The sequence below is a fragment of the Eurosta solidaginis genome, chromosome 1, assembly GCF_040869045.1.
Source record: "Eurosta solidaginis isolate ZX-2024a chromosome 1, ASM4086904v1, whole genome shotgun sequence".
Taxonomy (NCBI): Eukaryota; Metazoa; Arthropoda; class Insecta; order Diptera; family Tephritidae; genus Eurosta; species Eurosta solidaginis.
Genome location: NC_090319.1, coordinates 31840352 through 31862870, shown reverse-complemented (window position 1 = coordinate 31862870; position 22519 = coordinate 31840352). Strand labels below are relative to the sequence as shown.

General features: G+C 39.9%; 1 protein-coding gene across 3 annotated transcripts in view; it reads left to right on the top strand.

Moving 5' to 3' along the window:
• LOC137250954 (serine/threonine-protein phosphatase alpha-1 isoform) overlaps positions 1 to 22519 on the top strand; it is a 100404-nt gene that overhangs the window by 23542 nt on the left and 54343 nt on the right. For 2 of the 3 annotated variants that reach the window (XM_067784750.1, XM_067784734.1), the window contains exons 3-6: positions 7391 to 7607; positions 7675 to 7763; positions 7823 to 8019; positions 8085 to 8232. In XM_067784750.1, coding sequence (XP_067640851.1) covers positions 7391 to 7607; positions 7675 to 7763; positions 7823 to 8019; positions 8085 to 8232 — 651 coding nt within the window. Of the gene's footprint in view, positions 1 to 7390; positions 7608 to 7674; positions 7764 to 7822; positions 8020 to 8084; positions 8233 to 13048; positions 13135 to 22519 lie in introns of those variants that run through there. The other variant, XM_067784741.1, reaches the window with a different exon arrangement.

Here is a 22519-nt window from a genome sequence, read left to right as displayed (position 1 = left end):
TGAATTTGCCCGTGAAAAATCTATATATATAAAAGAAAGTGGTTTTAGTTACACTATAGCTCAAGAACGGATGAACCGATTTGGCTGAAAATTTGTGCGAGAGGTAGCTTAGAACCAGGAGACGGACATAGGATACGTTTTATCCCGTCTGGATGGTTTTCGGGATCTGTCCGCGATCCCGTCGGGATTATTTTGGGGCTTTTTCGGGATCATTTGGGAACCCTTCTAGCATAATTTCTGGATGGTTTTCGGGATTCGTCCGCGATACCGTCGGGGTCATTTCGTGGCTTTTTCTGGATAATTTCCATCACTTGTGGATCCTATAAGGTTATCAGCTCATTTAGTTATTTTTTACTCTATTACATAAATTAAATATTTAGACAGACAATTTTTTTAAAACAAATAACTTGATAAGCAGAAAGAGAAAAAAAGGGGAAGGAAAACGGAAACGAAAAGAGGGGGAAGGAAAGGAGAAGAAAAATGGAACGGAAAATGTAAAGGGGAAGGAAGAGGGGAAAAAAGGGAGTGGAGAGGAAAGTCTGAGGTCGAGTGGGAGACCGAGGGGAAGGAGAATGAGAGGGAGAGAGATAAAAAGATGGAGAAGAGGAGAGCCATAATAATGAGGCTAAAGAGATGCTAAATGCTCAAAAAGAAACAAATAATTAATTACGCGCACTAGCTGCCAAAATTCCTTAAAAAGTTGTTTATTATTTACTAGGCGATCCACTGATATGGGCTATGGGCTTTCTGACTCCGGACACTCTAGCCTTCGACTTTATCCTTGACAGGACGGACTATTGTATGCCGATAACTGCTCCCTGTGCAACCTTCACCCCAGTCATTCCCCGGGAGAGGAATGGGGAAGAGGACTCATCCGGGGAAGGGGACCGGTTTACTTGTTCACGGATGGTTTGAATATGGACGGAAAGGTTAGTGGGGGTCTTTTGTCAAGAGCTAAATGTAAGCCACAAATTTAAGTTGGCTGGTCACTGCAGCATTTGACATCCTTTGCTCTGAAAGCAATGGAGAAGATTGTAGACCACGAGATTAGATCAAAGGCTCTCGATAGAATACCACTTCATAGAGATCAGCATGCATATAGGACAGGCAGGTCGACAGAAACTGCATTTTATAAGCTGTCCACAGAAATCCAAAGTGCGTTTGAATGCGGGGAGGTTGCGCTATGGGCATTATTGGTCATAGAGGGGGCATTCGACAACACGGCCCACGAGGGTGTGAATGGGGCACTCGAGAGAAGAGAGATACAAAGTCCGATCCGTATGTGGATAAACGCCCTACTGCGTTCGAGGATTTACGAAACCTCGAGTGGGCACGGTACAGTAGAGATCAAGACAACGAAGGAATGCCCACAAGGGGCGTCCTGTCACCCCTGCTCTGTAGCCTGGTAGTAGATGAACTTCTACAGAGGCTCTCAGAAAACAGAATCCGATGTCAGGGGTATGCGGATGATATTGTTATAATTGTAAGAGGCAGATTTTTCCATTGTGCTCTTCACCAGGAGAAGAAAACTAGAAGGGATGAGGCACATCGCAATGGATGGAGTACAGTTGGAGCACGCGACCGAGGTGAAATACTTGGAAGTCACGTTCGACTCTAAGCTTTTATGGAGGAAGCACGTCGACAACACCATATCAAAGGCCACAAGAGCAATAATGGTGTGCAGACGTATTGCAGGAAGATCCTGGAGATGCATCCTAAATATCCTAAGACACTACTATAGTTAGACTTATCCGTAGTGTATAGATCAGTTGCGTGGGCATCAAGGACAACCGTGGTGACCGTACAAAAGTCACTCACGAAGCTGCAACGCTTGGCATGTGTCTGCATTACGGGAGCTATGCGAACATGCCCGACGGCGGCAATAGAGGTGCTGCTTAAGTTAACGCCTCTACACATAATAATTGAGCAGTCAGCCAGGAGTACCTTAGTAAACATAGATAAAGAGGGATGCGGAAGAAGCAAAGTGATCAGTCACTGAACATGGAGAAGCTGAAGGAGCAGATTCCACTCATCCAACTGCCCAGTGATGACACGAGGACGTTAATTAAGTTTGAGAAGTGCTTCAAAATAGAGCTGGGGAACAAGTGTACATAGGACATCTCCAGCAGCGCTTCAGTAGGAACACACTATAATATGGTACACCGATGGCTCGAAGGCACCGGAGGGCATAGGAGCGGGAATCTTCGGCCCCCGAACCAAAATGTCCTTACCAATCGGAAAATATCCGAGCATCTTCCAAGCCGAAGTTTTCGCCAAGAGCCGGTGTGCAAAGATAAATTTACAGCGGGGATATACAAACGAGAGAATCGCTATACTCAGCGACAGTCAGGTTGCGCTCAAGGCACTATCTTCAGTTGAGATTAAATCATCAACACTCCTTGAGTGCGTAGAGAGGTTAAGCAGTTTAGCGGCCAATAACACCATCTGTTTAGCCTGGGTACCTGGACACAGAGGAGTGGATGGTAACGAGCTTGCCAGGTTGGCGGTGCCGGAAAAGCCAATAGGACCCGAACCCATCATACCGATAGTGTCACACACAATAAGGGAAGAGTTCAGGCAAAAAGAAGTATACCTCAGAGAACACTGACGCGAAAGTCCAGGATAGGAGGATACAGCTCAAAGCGATATAAAGGCATGATTAAGCTCCCACAAAGCAGCCTTAGAATTTTAACAGGCATACTCACAAGTCACTGCAGGATAAAGAGCCACATGGATAAACTAGGTATATCGTCTAGTAGCCTCTGTCGATTCTGTGATCGCGAAGATGAGACTGCAGAACATATTCTGATAGAATGCGATGCAGTCGCGAGAGGAAGAAGAGAATTCCAAGAAATCAGAAGGTGAATATTGGGCATTTTCTACTTTTCTTATTGAAAAGTTGAAAATATTTACTACTTTCATTAATAAATTTTTTTGACAGAAAATATCAGTTTTTTTACTCACCACAGTGCTCGTTATTAGATTTTCACAACGAGTATTGCAAAGAACACGAATCGCCTAATATGAAAAAGTGATGTGATAAAATGAAAAAATTAATTTCACAGCGAGCATGAATTTTTTTTTCACTTCATCGAACGTGAATTGACCCCCTGGCTTTTTGCCGTATGTGTTAAATGAAACCCACCAACGACATCTGCCTATTACTCATGCGTACGAAAATATCACGACCCCTGCTACTCAAGTCTTCCAATGATCCAGAGCATTACCGTGAGAATTGAGCGTGATACGAAGCTAGAAAGCTCAGTGGATGATGGCAGGCAACCGGATATCAATTCTAAACTGTTCCACTGTGCACAATATGACTTCGCAATAGGACTCTCTGCTGACATCTCTTCTTTATTTGGGTTTTCGTTCGAGCCCTCGCATAACATGTGATAGATCTGTATCTTCTAGCTGACACTTCCTTAGTTGTTCCATGTCCCATTCATCCGAACACATTATAGTCATAAGCCGAACATCTATGATGTCTTCCTTAGCCTCAGCTTTCGAACAGTGTTTGCATTTCAAATTACATGGTCTTCGTGACATTGCATCGGCATTCCCATGGGTACTACCTTTCCGATGCTCAATGGAAAAGTCATAGCTTTGTAGTCGCTCGGTCCACCGTGGCAATTGACCTTCTGGATTACGGAACGGCAGGAGCCATTTCAACGCTGCGAGATCTGTCCTGACGCGGAATCGCTGGCCGTAGAGGTATTTGTGAAAATGTTTAATGCACTCTACCACTGCCAACAGCTCTCTCCGTGTAACGCAATAGTTATTTTCTGGTTTTCCAATTGAACGGCTGTAATATGTAACTACCTTCTCTTTTCCATCGACCGGTTGTGATAAAAAGCCTCCTATAGCATATCCACTCGCATCTGTATCTAGAATAAACGTTGCTCCTGGAATCGGATATGCCAACATTGGGGCAGTGCACAAACGCTCTTTAAATGTTTGGAAAGCCACTTCTCGCTCCTTCTTCCATTCAAAAGCTTTATTTTTTCTTGTAAGCTCGTGGAGGCTATGGGCTACGCTGGCAAAGTTTGGTACAAACCGGTGGTAATATGTGCACAGCCCAAGGAAACTTCTTAATTCATGCAAGGTCTGTGGTCTTGGCCAATCCTTTACAGCTTCTATCTTTTCATTCGCAGTGCAGATGCCCTATGTCGTTACCTTGTGACCTAAATAATTTACTTCATTTTTAAACAGAGAACACTTTTTGTTTCTTAGTTTCAGACCAGCGCCAGCTATTCTCTGAAAAACTTCGTCCAAGTTCTTAAGTTGTTCATCAAAGTTCTTGCCCAGTACGATGATACACCAATCATGTTTTCCAATGTAGTCCTTTCAATACCTGATCCATGAGTCTCTCAAAAGTAGCTGGTGCATTACAAAGTCCAAAAGGCATCACTGTAAATGGCCAAAGACCATCACCGACACTGAAGGCTGTTTTCTCTTTGTCTTCCTCCTTCATCTCCACTTGCCAGTAGCCGCATTTCAAGTCCAGTGTGGAAAACCATTTCGTACCAAATAGCGAGTCCAGAGTACCATCAATTCTTGGCAATGGGTAGCTATCCTTTTTCGTAACATCGTTCAACTTGTCCACGCAAAACCTCATTTTGCCTTCTTCTTCACAAGTACCACCGGTGAGCTCCATGAACTAGCTGATGGCTCGATGACGCCGCTGTCGCTCATTTCTTGTACGAATCGACTCACAACTTCCCGCTTCGCCAGTGGAACACTACGAGGAGTTTGACGGATCGGCCTCGCATCTCCAGTGTCAATTTGATGTTTCACAACGTTGGTGTGGCCTGGTTTGGAACCATCTTGGTCAAATATGTTTGCGTATTTTAGGAACAATTGATGAGATGCGCCCGTATCTACAGTCAGTACACGCTCCTTGCTATCCACATTCCCTCTGACGGTAAGACTGCTTGATTTCCTTCCAATTTGGGACACAGATATCACAGGGCATTCGATAGCTGGGGCAAGTTTTCGATCTTTACATCTGACTCGCTCTTGCTTATCTCCTCCAGCTTTGCGTTTACGGCCACCCAAGTTGGAACTACCAGGACCGGTGCTGCAATGACGAGCAATGTGACCTGGGTTTCCGCACTTCAAACATTTGATTGCACCATAATTCTTCTGATGTGTTCCTTTTAAAGCTTCTAAAATTGCGTCTACCCACTCTGGCCTTTCTACTTCCACACGGCGTGCTTTGAAAACTGGCTTACACAGAAGCGACGCTGTTTCCTGAATCAGAGCATGTGATACCGTTCCTGCGAATGTTGGCTTTGGGTTTGCATATGTAGGTCGCTTTGTTTCGACGTCCCGTAAGCCATTTATAAAGCTCTGAATCTTTCCGCTTTCAGTGTATTCCACGGGTGCGTCCGCATTCGCTAAATGTGCCAGCTTTTCAACATCCGACGCAAACTCTTGCAATGTTTCACCAGGCCTCTGGAAGCGGTTCAGTAACTCCATTTGGTATATCTGTCTCCTATACTTCGTTCCGTATCGTCTCTCTAGAGCGCCCATCAATGCTTCATAACAGTTCCGTTCGCCCTCTGGAATGGTTTGCAAAATCTCAGCTGCAGGCCCTTTCAACGCCATGAACAGTGCAGCAACTTTATCTTCAACAATCCAGTTGTTCACTGCTGCGGTCTTCTCAAACTGTAGCTTAAAGATCTGGAAAGGAACAGATCCGTCAAAAGATGGAGTTTTTACCTTCGGATTGCTTGCTGAAACAGCTGGCGATTTAGTTGCAGTTCCTGTATACGACCTCTCAATGTTTCAATCTCGGCATCGATTTTGTCCTCGAGTTGTAAAATTTTTGTATCTTGTGCCTCCAGCTTCGATGAATTCCTTATCTCTTGGGCCTCCATCTGCGAGGATATGCGGGCCTCCTGTGCTTTCAACTGCTCAGCCAACTGAGATGTCATATATGTCTTCTGTTCTTCCAGTTGAGATGATATACGGTTCTCCTGCGATTCCAGTTAAGATGACATATTTGTGGATATTTGTGATGACATTTCTGTTATGCATGTTTTCTGGATTTCCATTTTTGCCGATATCTGTGATAACAAAGTCAAGTGCGACTGGACTCGGACTTCCGTTTTTTCTCTTCAATTTTTGTTGTTGTCTCGTCCCCATCAGGATGAAAGACATCATCGTCCACATTAATTCCTTCCGACTCCATAGCGTCTCCTAGCCGTGCTTGAAGTTCGATCTTATTGTCGGTTGTATTCAATCAACGGTTCTCCAACTCCTTTTTCAGTTGCTGGATCCTTAATACACTTAACTTTGCCATGTCCGAGTTGTATTCGAAATCTTCAGAATTTCTTCAACAATTCCTCTTCTGACACCAATTGTAACGAATTTGCTGGAATTCCCCTTATTTGCAACCTTCTGCTAACGTTCGAATCACTAAACTGTTGAATAAATAACTCCACTATTCAATAATGCAAAATGGCCTTTATTAAAGTACCTTCAAAAATAACACTTCTACTGCTCGACAGATGGAATGCTTAAATCAAACTGATTCTCGCGCCTCTACTGTTGCTGCCTTTTATAATCTGTGATTTCTCGTTCGCATAGTTCTAGGCGCTTCCAGAATTTACTTAGTTACTGCTATAAAATTATAACTACAGATGCACTCGTATAGCTTCTCATATGCTCGGGTATTTGTGAGCGACACTTCCACTATTATAATTGCCTACTTTTTGGAGCATTTCAGATAAGATATCTGCATGTGTTTGTGCGTCTCTTCTCCGCTGCGTGTACGTACATAATGATTGATTTATTGGTGTGCATACAAGTCACTGCTTGGCATCGGCTTATAGATGATAGTATTCCTTAGTGTTGCTAATATTCGTCACAATATGTATGCCATGTAATTTTTTGATAGGAAAATATTTTAATGCAGGAGCAGTTTTTAAATTCATGTATGACAGATGTTTTTCAAAGATTTTCAAGTTTAGATTTTAATTGCCAAACGTGAGTAAAATCAAAAATGTATCAAAATAGAATATTCGGATATGTTTTTACTTTATAGAACATGAGAAAATATGTGTTTAATTCAAAAATTGATTTTTTTCGTGGCTGTAGAACTTCACAAAAATTGCCACTGGGCATGTAGTCCAACTTTATAGTTTTTCAATCTAAAAAATAAAACGTCAAATAAAACTACAGTGGAGACAGTGCAGGTTAAAATACGAGATTTATTAAATCTTAACAGTTAGCGCTAGGTGGAGATATGCTATTAAATAGTTTTTAAAATTAACTGTTTCTCAATTATTTGTGATTAACCGTTATTGTTGCTTTCATATTATATTTATAAATAGTAAAAAGCTTTAAACTCTAACCTAAAATACGCTTTCGTTTTTCTATACAGGCGATATTCATGGGCAATACTACGACCTTTTGCGTCTATTCGAGTATGGCGGTTTCCCACCTGAATCAAATTATTTATTTTTGGGCGACTATGTAGATCGAGGTAAACAGTCATTGGAGACTATTTGTCTGCTTTTGGCTTACAAAATAAAGTATTCGGAAAATTTTTTTTTGCTGCGCGGCAACCACGAATGCGCCAGCATTAATAGAATTTATGGGTAAGCTACGTTTTTTTGTTCACATTCAGCTCGCTTTCTACTTGTCTTAAATATTTTCGTTTGACAGTTTTTATGATGAGTGTAAGCGTAGATATACAATTAAGCTGTGGAAAACATTTACAGATTGCTTTAATTGTTTGCCAGTGGCGGCTATTGGTAAGCTAAAAATGCATAAACACACACATACATTATATAAATTTCAACTTCTACGCCAGTTGATGAAAAAATTTTCTGTTGTCACGGCGGTCTAAGTCCCGATTTATCGTCCATGGAGCAAATACGACGCATTATGCGTCCCACGGATGTGCCTGACCAAGGTTTGTTATGTGATCTGTTATGGTCCGATCCGGACAAGGATACAATGGGTTGGGGTGAAAATGATCGTGGTGTGAGTTTTACGTTTGGAGCTGAGGTATGTTACACATTGAAAACTAAAAGTCTCCCATTTTGTACCTAATTTCTCTACTTTAAATACAGGTTGTTGGGAAATTTTTACAAAAACATGATTTTGATTTGATTTGCCGTGCACATCAAGTAGTTGAAGATGGATATGAGTTTTTTGCAAAGCGGCAATTGGTCACCCTATTTTCCGCTCCAAATTACTGCGGTGAATTTGACAATGCAGGTATGAAGCAACTCAATGTGCCTTTGATATAGAAAATTGGTATTTTTCTTTAAGATATTGGTAATTATCAGCCTAAGTCACTAATTCAGAAGTGGAATAATACTTGTGCTCATATAATTTTTTGTGCTATAAGGCTGATGATCTGACACTGCTAACATAACCTTGATTTGCCGTGCACATCAAGTAGTCGAGGGTGGTTATCAGTTTTTTGCAAAGCGGCAATTGGTCACTCTATTTTCCGCTCCAAGTTACTGCGGTGAATTTGACAATGCAGGTATGAAGCAACTTAATGTGCCTTTGATATACAAAAATAATATAATTATTTCTTTGCCTTCGATATTCATATAAAAATAGTGAAATTATTTCTTAACGAGATTGTACATTAGAGACTAACGGGCCGATTCTGAGCGTTACCGGTAAAGTAGTCCCCAGAACATTATGTAACCGAAAATCGTTACCAGTTCTTTTATTCGCGATTCTGGCCAAAGTGGTAACGCTGTCATCATCGAAAAACTCACCAATGTCTGTGGTGAAATTTAAAAGTTGGTTTTCTTCGCTTTATCCATGGCGGAACGATACAAAGTGGCAGCATGCGACAGCTGAATATAAACTTTTTTATTTGATTTGATACATCAACTTCCGGCGCAGTTCGATTTTGACATTCGTCCATCGAATTTACAATAACAAAGTACATGGAATTTTTATTTATGTTTGTAGGTATGTCACCATGCTGTCACCTTGTATGGTTCCGCCATGGCTTTACCGAAAATGTGTCACTCGTAGATACGAGGTTAACAAATAAACGAGACGATGTGTATATATGTACATACATGCATAAGATTTTACATAGTTATATTGTAATTTATTCTGTGAAAGTACGTAATGTAAACAAATATATAATATATAGCAAGAGGCAACACTTTTTACTATTATCATTACTTATTTGCGCTTACAATTCTTTATTTTTCAGTTTTGCCTTTTTCTAAACAACAGCTGTTGTTTGGTTATTTCAATGTAACCACCTACTTTTGTGGGTAAAAAATTATCCGGCTACTTTCGCGGATAGAATACCAAAAGGGTGTAAAAGTTTCCACATGATTTCGTTACCGTGGTGAAGAATGTTGTTACCACACTAGAATCGGGGCGTTAGTCAGTAGTTGTAAGTGTGTTGAACTTGTGCTGTAAGACTGGTTGTCTACATACTGTTGGTATAGGTTTAGGCCATACATCTGCTTTCACTGACAAGTTTTAATATTACTTTAAAATTTAGACAGAATACTTGCTCCTTAGACCCAGTTTCCATATAACCAGATTATCTGCATTTTCGTACTTAACTCCTAATCGTTAATTAAATAACTTGACTTCATATATACATTTTTCTCTTCGATAAGCGGTAATATAAACAAATTTAAGAGATTCCGAGTTTTTTTTTTATAGATAAAATACCACCTCTAGAGTGTAATCTCTTATTGGAAGCACAAAATATAAGAGAAATGTAAAAGTTTGACAGACAGTTGTGTTGGTGTAGTTGTCAAAGACGTCAAAATCTGACAACTGATTACTAGCAGTTGTCTCATACAATTTTGCAGCTGTTTGGCACGTTTTACAAGACGGTTTACAAGACGGTTCACCACCTAATTTTTAACAAAAATTCTCAAAGTTGGTATCAAAAGACGTTTCGACCTCCGTTTTTAGAATCCCAAAGCAAAAATTAAAAATTTAATTTCTTTCATATCATTTCGGTTCAAATTTTCATGTGGTTGTTGTATTTTACCAGATTTTTTGTACACACCAATGCAGAAAGGTGTTGGACCCACCCAGGGTTATTTTTACAAATCGCGGCCGAAGACCGCCAACGCGGAAAAGCGTTCTGTGCAAAAAAACTATGGATCGGGCCTCATATTTCGGACTCTCTCGGGGCCATTTTATGGGTTTTTGTAAATATCCTTCGATAGAAATAAAATTTTTAATTTCCGCTTTCGGATACTTAAAACGGATGTCGAAACGTGTCTTTTGATACCACCTTTGATACTTTTTGAAAAAAATTAGATGAGGCACCTTCTTGTAAAACGTTGCCCGAAAAAAATGCAAAGCGAGTAATTAAACCTTTTTTAAATTAATTTAAACAAATTTTATAATCAGCAATTTTGTACACATTTAAAGAAAAACAAGTTTTCAACCAAGGATTACATTGAACAACTTTTTGACCTTCTGGAGCGACATACCGAAGTTGGACGAGGCAGGGCGCAGTTCGGATACAGTCAAAATAGGGTAAATTATGCCAACGTGAGTCCAATCGATACTACCCACTACTCCTGGGAATCCTGTTTTAGAGTAAAATGTGGTTTTTGTAGCGTTTTGTTCTGGAGTCATATGGGTTTTAATCCACTTCGCACAAATATGCTCCTCAATATCTAAAACCTCTTTATTAACTGTAGATGTTGTCCAGTCCAACACTAAAATCATTTCCACAGCATTTTTGATAGCTGCCGTTAGCAAGGAGTGTAGTTTTAAAATAGGGGTACAGCCGTTCCTCGAGCAATATTCTTCTTACTTAACCGAAAATAACTTACAAATCTGCAAAATAACTTCATTAGAAGCGCATCATTTGTCACTTGAATGTTTTCTTACCTGGTGGTTAGTAGTTCCAAGGGATTGGAGTGATCATGCGAATTTTTTCCGTTTTCGCGACATGTCCATTTTGTCACCAAAATTTTCGTCCTTATAAAATAAATTTAATATTATGTAATTGATATCAATTCTGCTATTAATAAAAAATCACTTTTCAAATGCTTGAATTTCCGCCATAAATTGATCAGCTATTCATTTATCTATTAAATCATCACTTTTTTAGGTTGGCAACATCAATTCAACTGTAACTGAAATAAGATGTAATTGAAAATATCAAAGAGGAGTTGAGTTGCCTTAAGGTTGAGTTGTTTTAATTACAACCCAACTAAGTTGAGTTGTAGACCGTAAGAGGGGCATTACTGATTTTTACCTTCATAATCTAATTCTGTGAGTGTTTTTTCACGCTGTGTTCTGTTTTGCCACGGCAATGTTGGAACGGGCAAACCCCCGTGGTTCTCAAGACATCTTGTGAGACTATATAATATTAAATCTAGGCTATACAAACGATTTGAAATATCAGGATCATGCTCTGACTTTTCTAAATATTTATTTGCAAGATCAAACTTGTTTCGTTATTTTAACCAGTGTAAGCTCAAATTTTTTAACACTCAGAAACATACCTATAGTTTTGTCATTTCGAAGAGAAAAACTTCGGAACTTCCGTCTGCTTTTGCATATGGGTATAAGGACGCAAGTTCTGATGATAATATTGCCAACTTAGTTGCTGAATTTTTTAAGTCGATCTATTCATAGCTTAGATAGTTCTTATTTTATTCTAGATCCTGCCATAGACATAGATACTGTTCGCAAGAATCTTCCAGAGTTGAAACCGATTTTTTTCTCCGAGTCCAGACGGTGTTCCTAGTTGTGTGCTAAAGTTCTGCGCTGTTAATATATCTAAGTCGATCATAAAATAATTTACACTATCTCTGGAATCCTTTTTATTTTCTTCAATTTGGGTGCAATCATTTAGTCTTCTACAGGAGCATAGCTTAAATTTTTGGTTATTCAAAAAAATTTTGAAAAGATCACCACCTGCCAAATTCAATATCTACGTAGTTATTTACTATCACCCAGCCAGCAAGGTTTTGTGCGTAGAAGATCAACCACAACCAACTTGTTTGAGTTCATTTCTCTAGTTATGGATGGATTTTTATGCAATAAGCAAACCGATGTGATTTATACCGATTTCAGCAAAACATTTCACTTGACTTACTGAATTTTCCAAAGAACTTATTAATTTGGGTTCGCATCTATTTCGAAAAAACGTTTATCTATTATGTTATATAAACTGCTGTACCTTGATTGCATTGAAAATATTTGAAAATTTTGCACGGCTTATTTTAAGACCATAATTTGTTATCAGCGCAATTCTAAATATTCCCTCGGAATTTTGTTCTCGCGAATTTTTTTTATTCCCGCGGAAAAATTCCTCCAATGCGTTTCCCCTAGGGAGAACAATAGTTCGGGAATAGGATTTTCGAATTTTCGAAGTCAGCTGTTTTGTCAGTTGCAATTTCGTTGCGCATTTCTTACTTTGTTTAAAAAATTGAAAAGTTTAATTATTGTTGCGAATTTTTTTGAAATTAAGAAATAAAATATAAACAATGCACAGAGTTGCATTTCATGTAGTATTCACTGAAATGAATAATGGATTGGTGCCACAGCAACATCAACAGAGGATCATAAGAAGAAGAAGACGGCGGGATAACACAAATCCACCGGCGTTGCCTGCTTCCATTCAGCAAAGCAATTTTCTAGCGGCCAAGTCGCCTTTCGCCATATGCCAAAATCTATTCAAGCCTCCTTAAAAAATCCTTGCGCCATTTCTGGATGGGTGCATCAAATATATCCGTTGCTTTTCGACTAAAAAAAAAAAGAATATTGTGGTAGAATGTACATACATATTTTAGGACAAATTTGTACAAATAAGTGTTCTTTCTTAAAAGATCATTTAACTATTTTGATGCATTCCCTTTAATTTAACAAGCGAAAAAACTCCTATGAAATGGCAGAATAACAAGTTAATTTTTTTTCAATTAGCTTTCGCCAATATTACAGGCTAAACAAGCCGGCATTCTAATATTTGCTAGATATTCTTACCAACTCCTTGCCACCATTGAAGCAAAAATTTGGAGCTCCACCAATTGTAAAGTTGAGTACATGTCTTCGTTTTTTCCCATAGGTAAAAGGCGTTGGAAAGGACCAGGAAGTGGGTCTTAGCCAAACTTGTTTCAGTGAGGTGCTCAACATTTTGGAACCATTGCTTTGTTCACAATGGATAACTTGGCCGACTGATACGTTGTCATAAAAAAATTACATACTTAGCAATACAGGAATTTCACTTTTTTCCCATTCAGCTTCCGATTGTGCATTATTTATTGATTTATAATACTATAATAGATGTATGTACATATAATTATAAGAGTATCAAATTTCAAAACAAACAATTACTTACATTTTGTTTACCTCTCGTTCGCCTGTAAAATATAAATGAACAAATTTGGGTTTCCCCGCTGTTCATTTCGCCCGAACAAAGAATGGGTCAAATCTTTTTCGAACACGAAAAATTGTTTCGCCACCCTCTGCGATAGGGTGAACAAAAACTGTGAATATTTTCGGGTGAAAATAAAACTCGCGATAAGGGTGAACCGGTTTCCGCTTTTTCGAACATTGTTCGGAATAGGGGGAAGGGATACGTGAAAAAACTCACAAGGAATTTTTATTTGGAATACGAGGAATGGGAGAAGGGAAAAAACTCGAGCTGAATTTTTATTTAGAATTGCGCTGTATATTCCGCCAGGCAAATCTATTATATTAAAAAAAAAAAAAAGAATATATAATAGCCGTGTTTTTTTTTACACGCGTATACGTTTCGTTTGCGCATAAAAAAAAACGCCTATCCTAGCTTAGATAATGCTTAGGAGACCCATCTAGCGGCAGTGGTTAAATAACTAACATAACAGCACAGGGTGTACCGAAAAGCGGAGACACAACCCTCCGATGGCCATAGGGTATAACATAGGTGAATCAGTTGCGATGAATTGTGGACACTTATAGAATACATAGAATTAGTGTAGAGGGTGAAACACAAACACATATTTCAGTTACATCTGAGTATAATGCGTATTGAAATTTAGTAGGACAAATTTTATGCGCAGCAATTTCAGAGGTGTATTTAAAGTTTGCCGCTTAGCAGTCCATATAAAGTTTAAGCGTAAAGAGCGGTACGCAGATCACAAGTAATTGCTCAGGAAAAATTTAGCCTTTTTCTTGCGTGAAAAATAGTAATCCTTTTGTTTTGAGTGCTAAGTGACTTTTTCACAAGAGAAATAAATAAAACGCAAACACCTTTTTAGTCACTTATATTTTTTATATTTTATTATTCAAAATAATAAAAAATATTACAATTGTTTCGGCACTATCGTTGTGCCTTCCTCAGTCGATAGGCACAACGATAGTGCCGAAACAATTGTATTATTTTTTATTATTTTGAATAATAAAATATAAAAAATATAAGTGACTAATAAGAAAAATAGTAGTATGGAATTAATTTTGACGTTTAACCCTGCTTTCATAACGTACGTCTGCGAGGCGTATCACATTTTTTATTTTTGGTCTCCTTCTTACAATTGCTGTCTCAGGAAACTCATACTCACATTTATCTCTGTCGTTACTCACAGCTTTGCAGTGGTGGTTGATTTTGCAGAGGGAGTTTCGTATTTCATGAAATATGGATGTTACATACGCTTGAGAGACGTATCGTTATGATTTGTGTTACTTTTACGCTTTAAATTTATTTTAAAATTAAGGTACTGTAACGAGTTTGCTGCAAATCCTCTTATTTGCAATCCTCTGCTAAGTTCGAATCACTAAACTGTTGAATAAATAACTCCAATATTGAAGAATGGAAAAATGACCTTTATTAAAGTACTTCACAATAACACTTATACTTTGCTACTCGCTGGCTTAATAACACAACTGATTGATAACTCAAATTAAACTCTACTATTGGCCGCCAGATCGCGTGCTTAATCAATAACTGATTGAGTGCTCCACTCAAACTGAATTACAGCGCCTCTACATCTGTCGCCTTTTATACTCTTTGGTTTCCTCGTTCGCATTTTTCTAGAATCTACTAGCATTGTCCATGAGCTCTCAAACTTCTCAGCTATAACTAAAATTGCACAATTTTATACATCTTTTAGGCGCTTCCAGAATCTACTAGTCCAGTAGCTCTCAAACTTCTCAGATATATGCATGTGTTAGTGCATGACTCTCCACTGCTCGTATTCGTACATGGTACATATGTGTAGACGCAATTATTTATTCGTTTATGTAGATACATAATGATTAAATTATTGATGTGAATGTTTGTAGTTTACAGTCTCTCGCGCACACATAGGCGTATAAGTAAATGCATCTGTGTGTAACATCTCTCGGCTGCCTTATATATGTGTATACATGATTTGATTATTGACGTAAATATCGCTTAGCATGGCCTTAGCATCGCCCTAGTGATGGTATAGCTTAGTGATGCTAATATCCGTGACACTGCCCTCCACCTAAGTCTGATCGTCCCGATCAGACAAATCTCTAAACGCTGCTAATATCTCCAAATGAACCACTTTCATTTTGGTTCGTGGTTTGGTAGTGGTTTGTATGCGGTATACTACATCGTTGATCCGTTTTACAACTTTGTATGGGCCTTCCCAGTTACACTGCAATTTCGGGGACAAACCTTTTTTTCGTTGTGGGTTGTATAGCAGCACCAAATCTCCTTCCTGAAACCCTTCCGAATTAATTGCTTTATCGTACCTCGCTTTCATCTTGTCACTCATAATCTTTGCTCGTTGCCTTACCAGATCGTGTATCTCTCTCAGCTCTTCTTCCAAGACACCAGTGGATTTCTTGACATTCCTCTCCGCATCGGCATCTATCCCATACTTCAAATCAGCTGGCAGTCGAAGGTCATTGCCAAAAACTACCTTTGCGGAAGTTTGGCCCGTTGTGTCATGTACTGCCGATCGGTAGGCCATCAAGAATGATATGTGTGTATCCCAGTCCTTATGGTACTTGTCTACTACTTTCCTTAAATGTTCCTCCAATGTTCTATTGAAACGTTCCACCATACCATCGGACTGAGGATGCAATGCAGTTGTCCGTGTTTTTCGAATGCCCAACTTCTTGCACATTTCTTGGAACACAGCTGATTCAAAATTTCTGCCTTGGTCAGAATGTAACTCCATTGGTACACCATACTTTGCAACCCATTCGTTTTTAACCACTTCTGCTACTGTTTCTGCTTCTTGGTTCGGGATTGGGTATACCTCTGGCCATTTACTGAAATAATCCATAACCACCAGTACGTATTTGTTTCCGCGGTTGCTAGTAGGAAATGGACCTGCGACATCCATGGCGATCCTTTCAAATGGTGCACCTGAAATATACTGCTTCATCTGGCCATGACTTCGGGTTTTGGGCCCTTTCGCTCTGTTGCATACCTCGCAATTGGCAATCCACTCGGTGACCGACTGACGGCAACCAACCCAATAGAATCTCTGCTTAATTTTCTCGAGTGTCTTCGTGATTCCAAGATGACCTCCACTTGGACCATTGTGCAGCTCGCTGAGCACGTCAGGAATCCTCTTTCTGGGAACAACTATCAGTTTCTTCTTGCATTGACCATCCTCACTCTCCCTTACTCGATGCAAGCAACCGGATATCAATTCTAAACTGTTCCACTGTGCCCAATATGACTTCGCAATGGGACTCTCTGCTGACATATCCTCTCTGCTTGGTCTTTCGTTTCGTTCGAGCCCTTGCATAACATGTGACAGATCTGTATCTTCTAGCTGACACTTTCTTAGTTGTTCCTTGTCCCATTCATCCGTACACGTTATAGTCATTAGCCGGACATCTATAATGTCTTCTTTAGCCTCGGCCTTCGAACAGTGCTTGCATTCCAAACTACATGGTCTTCGTGATATTGCATCGGCATTTCCATGGGTACTGCCTTTTCGATGCTCAATGGAAAAGTTATAGCTTTGTAGTCGCTCGATCCACCGTGCCAATTGTCCTTCCGCATTACGGAACTGCAGAAGCCATTTCAACGCTGCGTGATCTGTCCTGACACGGAATCGCTGGCCGTAGAGGTATTTGTGAAAATGTTTAATGCACTCTACCAATGCCAACAGCTCTCTCCGCGTAACACGGTAGTTCCTCTCTGGTTTTCCAATCGAACGGCTGTAATATGCAACTACCTTCTCCTGTCCATCGACCAGTTGTGATAAAACGCCTCCTATAGCATATCCACTCGCATCTGTATCTAGAATAAATGTTGCTCCTGAAATCGGATATGCTAACATTGGGGCAGTGCACAAACGCTCCTTCAATGTTTGGAAAGCCACTTCTTGCTCCTTCTTCCATTCAAAAGCTTTATTTTTTCTTGTAAGCTCATGGAGGCTATGGGCTACGCTGGAAAAATTTGGTACAAATCGGCGGTAATATGTGCACAGCCCAAGGAAACTTCTTAATTCATGTAGGTTCTGTGGTCTTGGCCAATCCTTTACAGCCTCTATCTTTTCGTTCGCAGTGCAGATGCCCTCTGTCGTTACCTTGTGACCCAAATAATTTACTTCACACTTTTTGGGACTTAACTTTAGACCAGCGCCAGCTATTCTTTGGAAAACTTCCTCCAAGTTCCTAAGATGTTCATCAAAATTCTTGCCCAATACGATGATGTCGTCCAGGTACACCAAGCATGTTTTCCAATGTAGTCCTTTCAGTACCTGGTCCATGAGTCTCTCAAAAGTAGCTGGTGCATTACAAAGTCCAAAAGGCATCACTGTAAATTGCCAAAGACCATCACCGACACTGAAGGCTGTTTTCTCTTTATCTTCCTCCTTCACCTCCACTTGCCAGTAGCCGCTTTTCAAGTCCAGCGTGGAAAACCATTTCGTACCAGATAGCGAGTCCAGAGTGTCGTCAATTCTTGGCAACGGGTAGCTATCCTTTTTCGTAACGTCATTCAACTTTCGGTAGTCCACGCAAAACCTCATTTTTCCATCCTTCTTCTTTACAAGTACTACCGGTGAGCTCCATGGACTAGCTGATGGTTCGATGACGCCGCTGTCACTCATTTCTTGTATGATTTGACTCACAACTTCTCGCTTCGCCAGTGGAACACTACGTGGAGCTTGACGGATCGGTCTCGCATCTCCAGTGTCAATTTGATGTTTCACAACATTGGTGCGGCCTAGTTTGGAATCATCCTGGTCAAATATGTTCGCGTATTTTATGAGCAGGTGTTTTGCCTTACTTTGATAGGCTTCCTCTAGCCCATGCGTCCATGCCGTGATATCATTTGAAAGATCATTATTACTAGATGAAACTGGAGCTGTTCACAGTTAATAACTACTTTGGCCTCTTGGCATCTTCCCAAAATGGCTCCTTTGGTCAAATTGAATGGTGACTTGAACTCATTGAGTACTCTTACCGGAATACGTCCATCTTGTTTTGTCATAGCCAGGGTTTTTCCTACAAGTATGTTCAGTGCTGATTTATTTGCTGCTTCGACAACCCACAATTTGTTTGTCCCACAATCTGCGTCAACCTTTTCCCAGATGACTGCTTCTGATTTTGGTGGTATTTGCTGACTCTCTTCCACCAGCACTCGTTTACTGCTGTAGCCTCTCTCGTAGTCGAAATTAAGTGGCACATCCATGTTCTTATATCTCATCGTCTTGCTTTGCATATCGATCTTGATGCCTTGGTTGATTAAGAAGTCCACTCCAATTATGATTTCAGCAACAATACCTGCCACTATAAAATTGTGAAGTACCGTGACGTTCCCAATTGCTATTTCATATTCTACTTCTCCAATTACCTGGGTGTCCTCTCCCGTGGCTGTACGTAATCTTGCTCCAAGCAATGGTCTTATCTTCTTGTTGACTAAATCTGATCGAATGATGGAATGGGATGCACCCGTATCTACAGTCAGTAAACGTTCCTTTCCATCCACATGTCCTCCGACAGTAACATTGTTTGACCTTCTTCCAATTTGCGAGATAGAGATTATGGGGCATTCAATTGAGGGAGCCAGCTGTCGCCCCTTGCGGCTGACTCGCTTTAGTTTAACGATTGAGTGGATTTGGAGATTTGCTCGTCTCCTTCAGCTCTGCGTTTACGGCCACCCACATTGTTGGACTATTGGAATTGGTACTGCAATGACGTGCAATGTGACCTGGGTTACCGCACTTGAAACATTTCATAACTCCGGCATTTTTCTGTTGTGATCCCTTCAGAGCTTCCAAAATTGTATCTACCCACCCTGGCCTTTCTACTTCCACACGATGAGCTTTGTATGCTGGTTTACTCAATAATGACGCCGTTTCCTGAGTCAGTGCAGAAAATGTTTGCTTTTGGTTCGCGTATGTGGCTCGCTTCGTTTCGACGTCCCGTATGCCATTTATAAAGCTCTGAATCTTCACTCTTTCCGTGTATTCCACGGGTGCATCCGCAGTTGCCAATCTTTCAATGTCCGAAGCAAACTCCTGCAAAGTCTCGTTAGCTTTTTGGTAGCGGTTTTGCAATTCTATTTGAAATATCTGTTTCCTGTGTTCGCTTTCGTATCGCCGTTCTACAGCAGCCATCAATGCGTCATAACTGTTCCGTTCGTACTCTGGAATAGTCTGTAAGATTTCGGCAGCTGGTCCTTTCAATGCCACGAAGAGTGCGGCAACTTTATCTTCCACATTCCAGTTGTTCACTGCTGCGGTCTTCTCAAACTGTAGCTTAAAGACCTGGAAAGGAACAGAACCGTCAAAGGATAGTGTTTTTACCTTTGGATTACTCGCTGAAACTGCTGGACGATTTAATTGTAACTGCTCCATACGACCCTTCAAATCATCGACTTCTGCCTGAAATTGAGCAATTTTTGCATCCTGCGCTTCCAGCTTTGATGTTACCCTTGCTTCCTGTGCTTCTAACTGTGAAAACATTTGTGCCACCTGCAATGATAAGCGCTCCTCTTGTTCTTCCATCTTTGATGTTATGCGTGTCCAGTTGTCCTGCGATTCCAGTTGGGATGCCATATATGTCTTCTGTTCTTCGAGCTGTGTTTCCATCTTGGATGTTATCTGTATCGACTGCGATTCCAGCTGAGATGACATTTGAGATGTTATTTCTGTCTTTTGCGATTCCAGTTGGGATGCCAATTGTGACGACATGTTGGTAGATATTTGTGATGACATTTCGGACATTTGTACCGATATTGCAGCCAACATCATGTTCAGGTCTGTGTTCGCCATTGTCTGCGGTGTTTCATTTTTCTCTTCAATTTTTGCTGTTGTCTCGTCCTCATCAGGATAAAAGACATGCTCGTCCACATCAATTCCTTCTGCTTCCATTGCCTCTCGTAGCCGTGCCTGAAGTTCGAGTTTAACGCCGCTTGTATTCAATCCACGGCTCTCCAACTCCTTCTTTAGTTGCTGGATCTTCAATTCACTGAACTTTGCCATGGCCTTGTTGTCCTCTGGAATTTATTCAACAATCCCACTTCTGACACCAATTGTAACGAATTTGCTGCAAATCCTCTTATTTGCAATCCTCTGCTAAGTTCGAATCACTAAACTGTTGAATAAATAACTCCAATATTGAAGAATGGAAAAATGGCCTTTATTAAAGTACTTCACAATAACACTTATACTTTGCTACTCGCTGGCTTAATAACCAAACTGATTGATAACTCAAATTAAACTACTATTGACCGCCAGATCGCGTGCTTAATCAATAACTGGTTGAGTGCTCAACTCAAACTGAATTACAGCGCCTCTACATCTGTCGCCCTTTATACTCATTGGTTTCCTCGTTCGCATTTTTCTAGAATCTACTAGCATTGTCCATGAGCTCTCAAACTTCTCAGCTATAACTAAAATTGCACAATTTTATACATCTTTTAGGCGCTTCCAGAATCTACTAGTCCAGTAGCTCTCAAAATTCTCAGATATATGCATGTGTTAGTGCATTGACTCTCCGCTGCTCGCATTCGTACATGGTACATATGTGTAGACGCAATTATTTATTCGTTTATGTAGATACATAATGATTAAATTATTGATGTGAATGTTTGCAGTTTACAGTCTCTCGCGCACACATAGGCGTATAAGTAAATGCATCTGTGTGTGACATCTCTCGGCTGCCTTATATATGTGTATACATGATTTGATTATTGACGTAAATATCGCTTAGCATGGCCTTAGCATCGCCCTAGTGATGGTATAGCTTAGTGATGCTAATATCCGTGACAGTACCTAGGCCATCGTCGTAGAAATTTTAACTCAAAAATAGTAAGAAGTGAAGGACTAGACGACTTGCAAATCGCTAAGTATCTGCAAAACCTTTCGAACCTGCGACTATAGTTCCTCGGAAGAGGATAGTGAAGTAGAAGACGAGTTATTAGAAGATGTTGTTTGGAGTGACACAGAAGATGAAAATGTTGATGAAGAAGATAGTATCGAGAATACACAACCAGACGTGGATGAGCCACATGAAGCCTTAAATGACACACGGTCCTGCGATAAGTGCATAATTGTAGTACCTAAGCCCACAATACGAAGTAGAAGCCAATATTGCTGGACTACTTCAAAGGGAAGAAATGCTGGAAGAGAGCTGTCAATGAACATCGTTCGAACAGCCAGAGGTCCTCCTACCCGAGCATGGAAGTCTTTCTGCGAACCTATCTCGTGTTTTGATGCCTTTTTCACGGATGAAATAATATCCGAAATTACGCAGTGGACAAATGTTGAAATATCTCTAAAACGTGGAACTAACATGACAAATAAAACGTTTGGAGATACAAGTTCAATGGAAATTCGTTCCCTTTTTGGAATACCTACTCTATCTGCCTTACTAAAAGACAACCACCTGTTATCTACTGAGTATGTACATTCTGCCCATCAAAAATTCGACGTATGTCTAAAATGACTTGTACGAAATGTTCAAAGCCCGTATGCAACGAACATAAAAGTATTATTTGCAACTCATGTATAGAGAATGTTAAAATTGTACTTTTATGAATTAACATTGGTAACTTACTGAGTTATTTAAAAAATTGTTATTTTAGTTTTTAAAGAAACTTTTAGTTCCCCGCAAAGAATACTGGCTTTTTTGTTGATTTTTGGATGAAAATAAAACTAAAAAAAAAGTATTAAAATAAGCAATTGCTTTTTATAAAAATGACTTTTATTAAAAAAATAACATTGAAATATCTGAAGCATGAAGATTTTTTTTAGATGTACTCATTAATCATCAGGTGATGTCCTTAAACATTATACGCCTGGCAGGCGTATCGTTATGAATTAAGGGATACAAAATAACGTTATGAAGGCAGGGTTAAATATCCACGACGAATAGTGAAACAAGCAAGAAGAAGAGCACATAAACAAAATAAATGTAAAGAATGTCACTTCCCTTATAAGTGCCCGTTTCTTCTCCGCCGTGAAATTCACTATGCGCTTTTTGCGTTTTGGTGCTGCAGCTATTGTTAGTTCCATTTCTGAAATAAAATAATAATTATTTATTGCAGAAAAATTAAAAAACCATGTGCTTACCTAATTTTTCCAGTTTACCTTTTTTCTTCAAGAAATATATGGCA